Genomic DNA, 8,892 nt, shown 5'->3' on the forward strand with positions numbered 1-8,892 from the left:
ACTATCACATTTATGCAGATGACACACAAATATATATCACAATGTCACCAGGAGACCGAGGCCCCGTACAGGCTCTTGGTAAATCCATTGAGGAAATTAATGACTGGTTGTGCCACAATTTTCTCCAGCTAAACAAAAACAAAACTGAAGTAATAGTCTTTGGTGCCAAAGAAAAACGATTACAGGTCACCAGAGAACTTCAATCTATACACCTAAAAACTAGGGGTGCAACAATACTCGTATCGATATTGAACCGTTCGATACAGTACTTTCGGTTCGGTACGCATATGTATCGAACAATACAACATTTTTTATTTATTTTATCAACTTTTCTTCTGACAATGCTGTCTGTGTTGAGCGCTCAGTGGATCAGCGTTCGACTACTCCGCCTAGGCTGCACTGTCGAGCACAGATCCACTGAGCGCAGCGCAAGCTAGCAAGACAGAAGCTAAGCTCGTTGCAACATGGCGACTGCCTCAACGCTACCCGAAAATGAACCTCCCCCACCCTCATTCAGATCTGGCCTTTGGAACTATCTTGGTTTTCATGTGAAGCATCACCCTGATTGTAAGCGCGTCATGGACAAAAGTAAAACAGTATGTCGGATGTGCCACGCAATGCTCAATTGGTGGGAACTAGTGCGTTTGCGCAATTAGCTTTTTAACGTGTTGACGCCGTCCAGCCCCACGCACGGAGCGATCCGCGGTAACTCATTTACGAAGATTTGCTGCGTTATTTTAACGAGATTAACGCTGACAGCACTAGTGGGAACACAATGAATATGACTGCACATTTACGCCGACATCATCCTAGTGCAAAGACAAGTGGAAGCAGACAAAAACAACAAGCACGCTTGCTACAAACTTTACCCGAGTAGTTAGACAGCCGTTAGCACATGATTCTCCTTATGGGGACCTGATGTGTTTAATATGCTGCTGTGAATATACCCCAGAAGAAGCGTATAGTATAGCTTTTATTTTGGAAAGAGCCATTTCTCTGTAATAAACTCTCTTTTGAGTGATTTCTCGATGAGGTTTTTTTTTCATTATTTTGTTGTTTCAGCAACATTAAATTTAAAAAATGTAATTCTGAGTTAAAATATATATTTATAATTGTAATAAATGACAAATTAAAAAGGCATGAACATTTTTTTGTTTCGAAAAATATTGAACCGTGACACCAAAGTATCAAACCGAACCGTGAATTTTGTGTTTTGTTGCATCCCTACTAAAAACCACAAACCAGGCGAAAAATTTGGGTGTAGTGATGGATGCAGACCTAAACTAAGAAAAACACATTAAGACAATAACAAAATGAGATTACTATCACCTCAAGAATATTTCAAGGATAAAAGATCTGATGTCTCAACAAGACCTGGAAAAACTAGTCCATGCATCTTTAGTAGGCTTGATTACTGTAACAGCATCTTTACAGGTCTACCTAAAAAAAATCAGTCAGACAACTACAGTTCATTCAGAACTCTGCTGCTCAAGTCCTCACTAAGACCAAAAAAGTGGACCACATCAGTCCAGCTCTGAGGTCTTTACACTGGCTGCCTGTCCATCAGAGGATACACTTTAAAGTTCTGATGCTGGTCTATAAAGCTCTGAATGGTTTAGGACCAAAATACATCAGTGACCTCCTGACCCAGTATGAACCTTCATACTGAACCCTCATATGAACCCTCAGGTCATCTGGATCTGTTTTTTTATGAGTTCCCAGAGTCAGAACCAGACACGGAGAAGCTGCATTCAGCTTTTATGCTCCATATATCTGGAACAAACTCCCAGAAAGCCTCAGATCAGCTGAAACACTCAGTTTATGCTCATTGGTTTCAGTTTCACTTCCTTCACATCTCGCTATATGTGATTATTTCCTGCTGTGCGCTCCTGTTTCTCATTCCCTTCTCCCTGGTGTATTTAAGCCCTGTGTTTTCCTCTGTCCATTGTTGCATTGTACCATCTCAGTACTGTGTGTTTCCTCTGTGCTCCTGGTTCCTATATTTTATTCATCAGCTCCAAGTTTCTAGCTTCTTTGTTTCTAGTTTTCTGGTTTCCTGAGTTCCTAGTTTCCTAGCTTCTAGCTGTTATGTTTTGTTTCTTGTAACTAGTATTCAAGTTTTCACAGCACAATAAAAGCTGCCTCTTTTAGTTTATTTCCCTCTGTTTCTCTTGTCCTGCATTTGGATCCTACATCCTGCATATCAGTATGTTTCACATGAGCACTCTGTTTTTATACCTTTCTTAGCACAACTAATGCCACACATTATCCAAAATTCATTAAAAAATTTTTTTACAATGTCCTTCTTCAGTAATAATTACATTTAGAAATGTTTGTTATTTTGTGTTATTTGTAATACCTTTTATTCGTTTATTCTAGTGTGTTTGCGATTTGTAATGATATGATGTAAATGATGTATAAAGCTAAGAACAACTGTACAAATAAACCTTAAATACTTAATTTTGAAAAATTAAAATTGGAAAAAAAGGAAGTGAAAAACATTTTTTCTTTCATTATTTCACCCAAATATAGATTCAGTGCTAATATTTCTGATATTCCTGCGGTTCATCAATCACTGAAAATATATTTTTCTGACTTCCGAGAATTCGAAACTGTGAATGTTGTGTGAATTCAGTTGATAGCATTATAATTCAATATTTACACACCTTTTCTATTGCCATACCCGCTAACCAAGCAAATTGGAATGCTGGAATTATGGAGGATAGGTAAAAAAATTTATTCTGTTTTTCAAAACGCTTCTGAACAGTTTTCTGGTGGGATGGTTTCATTGTTCTGCAATGAGAAATCACTGCCGTGTGCTTACCTATGTAACATTCACGTGTCTGGCACATTTCAGGGTAACATTCAGACGAATGCATGAATCCTAATATCATTTGGAATTTGTACTAGACATATGCACACACAGGATATTAAATTTACATTTGGAACTTTTTAATTACCATTGGTTGTATTGAACAACTCAAAAACAGGACTCAGAATAAGATATTGTTATAATGAAATGTGAATTTTATTTTTGTGCCTTGAAAAAAATAAATCTCACACAAATACATTGAAAGATACTAAATCATTCGAAAATTATTACTAAAAAAGCACATATTAAGTGTTTGATTTGAGCTGAAACTGAAATTCAAGAGCTTGTGTTGAAGAAGTATGTTTTGAAATTCTTATCGCCATATTAAGTATGAAACCTCTAAATCCTATGATACATTTTTATTCATGACATATTTTTTGGTGTTCTTCTCGGGCTTAAACAGTATGATGAAACACTTTGGAGCAAATATACACATTATTAGTCCAAAGCTGGAGGCCAAAATGGCAAAAATCTCCACAACTACAGTGAATTTCCCAGGAGAGCTGACATATGCTGGGATAAAGGTGATCCACACTGCACAGAATATCAACATGCTGAAGGTGATAAACTTGGCTTCATTAAAATTATCAGGTAATTTGCGGGCTAAGACAGCTAAAACAAAACAAAAAGCAGCAAGTAGGCCTATGTAACTGAGCACAGCCCAGAAACCTACAGCAGAGCCTAAATCACATTCCAGTATGATTTTCTCCTTGTATGCGGTTAGATTTTTAATTGGGAATGGAGGGCTAAGTACCAACCAAATAGTACATATTAAAACTTGAATGAAGGTGAAAGACACAACAGTTATTCTTTGCTGTGGAGGACCAAACCATTTCATCACATTGCTACCTGGAAGTGTAGCTTTAAAAGCCATTAAAACCACTATAGTTTTCCCAAGTACACAGGAGATACAGAGTACAAAGGTGATCCCAAATGCAGTGTGACGCAGCATGCAGGACCACTCTGATGGTGCTCCAATGAAAGTTAATGAACATAAGAAACACAGAGTCAGTGAGATGAGCAGCAGGAAGCTCAGCTCAGAGTTGTTGGCTCGGACAATTGGAGTTTTCCTGTTATGAAAGAATACAGCCCCAGTCATAATGGCCAGACAAGCACCCAGAACTGAAAATGCAGCGAGGATGATTCCAAGGATGTCTTGAAAGGAAAGAAATTCTACAGGCTTAGGGATACAAGTGTCTCTCTTTGCATTAGGCCAGAATTCCTTGTGGCAGGGTATACAATCAGTTGAATCTGAATTAAAAAACGTAAATAAATAAAGAGAGATGGAAAGATGACTTCTACCAATAATTCCTTCGATGTCTCTCCTATGCACAGTAAAATAATTTTGAATATATGTTAAATCATTTTATTTTACCTGTTGTATTACTAGTCTCTCCTTCAGGACACAGTATACAGTCATAGCAGCAGATGGGTTTTCCTTTCTGCAGCACTTTACGAGTTCCTGGAGGACAACTGGCACTGCACACTGACACTGGCACCTGTGAGAGATAAAGCCAAAACACTAGACGGAAATATAAATGTGCAATCCTCCAAAGTGCAGTGTGGTTCTTGTCTTTTGATTCATTACTTGGGTGCCATCCTCCATCCAGGTTATGTTCCGGTTAATCTGGAAATCATGGCCCTCTGGCAGTGATGCATCATAAAGTCCTACTGTTACCAACTCTGTTTTTCCAGTTTCACTCTTCTGCCAGTTAACCAACTCGTAAATCGCCACAGGATCCCCATTAGCATTAAATGACACACCATAACCATTTCGGGAAAAATTTACTTTCTTCAGTTCTGCTAAAATCTTTAAGATAGAAAGCAAGAGAAAAGAAAGAAGAAAAAAATGGAAATATTTTAGAACTACTAGTATTTGATTTCATGAAGAATACCTTAGTGGTAAAAAACAAACAAAAAGAAACTGGCATTATTATTTAATTTGAGCTGACCTGTTTGGACTCTAACTTGGTTAGTTTGTCACACTTAGCTATGCCATTGGTTCTCTGACACACTGTATTATGGATGGCATGTGCTATTGCATACACAGCCTTGTACACCATGTTAGTAATTCTGAGCTGAGATGTGTCAGTATACGGGATTTGAAGATTCTGTATGTCTTCAGTTCCATCACATATCTTCTTGTCAACAACAGGACCTAAACAATAGAGGACACAGGGAATGTTTCATCACTGCAAGATTTAAAATTTCATTAACACATTTTCATTTCCATTTTTAAAATGGGACAAAATCACTACATTAACTGAGTGCCTAAACCTCACCCCAGAGATCAGAACATAAAGTTTCAATATTATTTAACCTTATACTTGAGCAAAACAACAGTTTCTAAAGATCAGAAGGATTTTCTCACTTTTTTTCATTTTGCAGTTGAACGATTCCTCCCAGAACTCAGTAAGCATAGGGGATGTAGCTACTTGAGAGGGAGACAAATTAAGCAGGAAATCTCTGAAACCGGGGATTACAGACTTCTGAATCCCAAATCCAATGGCCCCAGCACAGAAACTGTACCTCATTAATTCTGTGTTCGTTACCCATGCCTCGCTGCCTATCCACTGGCGAGGTAGAAAAGGCTCATGTGAAAGCTCCTCCAACAGGACCCTCATGTCCCCAGGAGCTGCAAATGCCACAATAACCACTGCTGTAGACCTTAAGAAAGAATGCAATACATTTAGAAATGTCTTCTTTTTTACAAGAATTAATCTAATTGTTTCAGTTTGCTATATGACAGTAGTAAATAAATACATAAAACAATAAGCAGAATTAATGGATGGATGGATTTCTTTAAGCAAATCTCAATCTAAGCAAAATCTGTCATATAGAGACCTGCGGATAACACTTGCTACTTCTTGGATCCTGCTATGTGGGTGAGTCCGATAGAAAGATACAGAATATTCCACACAGATTCCCTCTTTTTGTGCTGCTTCTAGAAAAGATGCCATGCCACTATTTCCATAATCTGAATCCGAACGAACAGCACCTATCCAAGTCCAGCCAAAGTGCTTTACCAGCTTGGCTAGCGCTTCAGCTTGGAAATGATCACTGGGGATTGTTCTGAAAAAATTCGGGTACTGCTGCTTGTCAGACAAACATGCGCAAGTGGCATAATGGCTCACCTAAAGCAAAAGAGGAAACAAAACTATTTTTAGGACAGCACAATCAAAACTTATTTGCATGCTTATTAGAAATACAAAGATTGCCATTTACTTGAGGAATATTAAAAGACCCAAGGATGCGTGACATGCTGATGGATGGTGTAGACCCAGACTCACCAACAATAGTCATCACCATACCAGATTGTAAGCAGTTACCACCTGTGTAAAACACAGTGTCCAAGCTATTTAGCAACTGAAATGCCACATGCACTGCCACGGGCACTGATGAACATGAGTCAAAGATCTGATACCCGAGCCTTATCCCGGGCAGAAGCTCTGTGCTGTTGTTAATCTCTTCAATGGCAAAAACCATTGCTCGTGAGAAGCGCAGCTCACGGGTATCAATGCTGTAAAAAGAACATCAACTCCCTGTTAGAATCTACACAACATAGATTTAGGATAGTTTAGCTTTAACATAAAAAAGACAGTAGGGAACTATTAACTGCAATTCATTTGAGGATAAAATATAAGGGTTAAATTCATCACACGAGAGCAGTAACTGAATTCAAAGCAAGGCAACAAGGCATTCATAAAAGAGTTAACACAGTATAATTTTTGTTTTGAAGAAAATAAAGTGTCAGTATCTGTATTTTTAAAACTGTGGATTTAGCATACATTGCAAAATGAATTTTTTTTTTTTTTTTACCTAGCACTACACAAAAGGACCACAACACTATTGAACATCATACAGGTTTGTCATTCAGTTCTTCCACTTACTGACCTCCCACTGCATCTTACTGGCTCAGGCATGGTAGTGTAGTTATGGTTTACTGTTTGCATGAAGTAGTGAATAGAGAAAACACCACCAATAACATAGTCCCCATCCATTGAGAATGCAGGGATACGAGTGCTACCCTGCAGCTTACATTTCACAGAAGAAGCCACAGATCTATCCTGAGCCTCTGTAGGCATTTGATCCAGATCATCTAGAGATAGATCTAGGGCAAGAGCTGATTTCAGCTCAACTAAATACAGATATAATTTCAGACAAATAAATACAGCTGACAGCTCCATCCCGCCTGATGTCAGGCATCTGTTATGGGTGTGTTTTCACTCATTTATATAGTTATTCAAAGGCTATGCTACGTGTTCATCATGACATGGTGTTACAGTGGTCTTTGAGAAAGTCATAATATTCTATGATCTATATTTTACAACATCTAAGGTGTTGAAAATATCATGTAAACTTAAGGTATTGTAGAAACAAATATGAAATTACTATGTGAGAACAAGTAATGTCAATGTAATTACCAAAAGTAATAATAATAATAGACAACCAATGGATTTGATTATTGTGCTTACATTACTAGCTATTACTATTACTGTTAGATTATAATTATGTGATAGTATTTTTATATTAAGTATTTAGTTTTTTTTATCTTAAAGTATAACCTTAACTATTTTAAATAAACCTCAAATATATTAAATGAATCTCAAATATAGAAAAGAGACTGTGAATGTATTGAATGAAACTTGAATGAAAGTCTGAATACATTATTTATTAACCTTTATTTAACGAGGAAAATCCCATTGAGATTAAAAACCTCTTTTTCAAGGGAGACCTGGCCAAGATAGGCAGCAGCAGGTGTCTCACAGTTACAGAAATTAATATATTAATAAAAATATGAATATATTGAACAAACTTGAATATATCAGTTTCAGTTCAGTTTCAGTTTTATTTGCAAGTCATATGTTAGTTAGACGAGCAGAAGACTCAGATGTCACTCAGCAGTATAATACAGTAAGAAATATTACATATGTACAGTGGGGCAAAAAAGTATTTAGTCAGCCACCGATTGTGCAAGTTCCCCCACTAAAATGATGACAGAGGTCAGTAATTTGCACCAGAGGTACACTTCAACTGTGAGAGACAGAATGTGAAAAAAAAATCCATGAATTCACATGGTAGGATTTGTAAAGAATTTATTCGTAAATTAGGGTGGAAAATAAGTATTTGGTCACCTCAAACAAGGAAAATCTCTGGCTATCACAGACCTGTAACGTCTTCTGTAAGAATGTCATGTGGTCAGATGAAACCAAAGTAGAACTTTTTGGTATAAACTCAACTCGTCGTGTTTGGAGGAAGAAGAATACTGAGTTGCATCCCAAGAACACCATACCTACTGTGAAGCATGGGGGTGGAAACATCATGCTATGGGGCTGTTTTTCTGCCAAGGGGACAGGACGACTGATCCGTGTTAAGGACAGAATGAATGGGGCCATGTATCGTGAGATTTCGAGCCAAAACCTCCTTCCATCAGTGAGAACTTTGAAGATGAAACGAGGCTGGGTCTTCCAACATGACAATGATCCAAAACACACCGCCCGGGCAACAAAGGAGTGGCTCCGTAAGAAGCATTTGAAAGTCCTGGAGTGACCTAGCCAGTCTCCAGACCTCAACCCCATAGAAAATCTGTGGCGGGAGTTGAAAGTCCGTGTTGCTCAGCGACAGCCCCAAAACATCACTGCTCTCGAGAAGATCTGCATGGAGGAATGGGCCAAAATACCAGCTACTGTGTGTGCAAACCTGGTAAAGACCTATAGTAAACGTTTGACCTCTGTTATTGCCAACAAAGGTTACGTTACAAAGTATTGAGTTGTATTTTTGTTATTGACCAAATACTTATTTTCCACCTTGATTTACGAATAAATTCTTTACAAATCCTACCATGTGGATTCATGGATTTTTTTTTTCACATTCTGTCTCTCACAGTTGCAGTGTACCTCTGGTGCAAATTACTGACCTCTGTCATCATTTTAGGTGGGGGAACTTGCACAATCGGTGGCTGGCTAAATACTTTTTTGCCCCACTGTATATACATATGGTAGTTAGTATACTGTTGCACA

General features: G+C 37.9%; 1 protein-coding gene across 1 annotated transcript; it reads right to left on the reverse strand.

Annotated features, from left to right (window-relative positions):
- Positions 1–3,218: 3,218 nt before the first annotated feature.
- On the reverse strand, positions 3,219–6,795 carry LOC146694204 (extracellular calcium-sensing receptor-like). Its single transcript, XM_085478707.1, has 8 exons — positions 6,767–6,795; positions 6,098–6,392; positions 5,717–6,006; positions 5,244–5,539; positions 4,825–5,030; positions 4,461–4,682; positions 4,248–4,371; positions 3,219–4,123 (listed from the first exon to the last, which is right to left on the reverse strand). Exons 1-8 carry the CDS (start codon positions 6,793–6,795, stop codon positions 3,219–3,221), a joined length of 2,367 nt encoding a protein of 788 aa, XP_085334833.1.
- Positions 6,796–8,892: the final 2,097 nt, after the last annotated feature.

The sequence above is a fragment of the Copadichromis virginalis genome, linkage group LG14 (genome assembly GCF_057382275.1).
Source record: "Copadichromis virginalis isolate Kocher_CV1m ecotype Utaka linkage group LG14, C_Virginalis_male_GT1.1, whole genome shotgun sequence".
NCBI lineage: Eukaryota > Metazoa > Chordata > Actinopteri > Cichliformes > Cichlidae > Copadichromis > Copadichromis virginalis.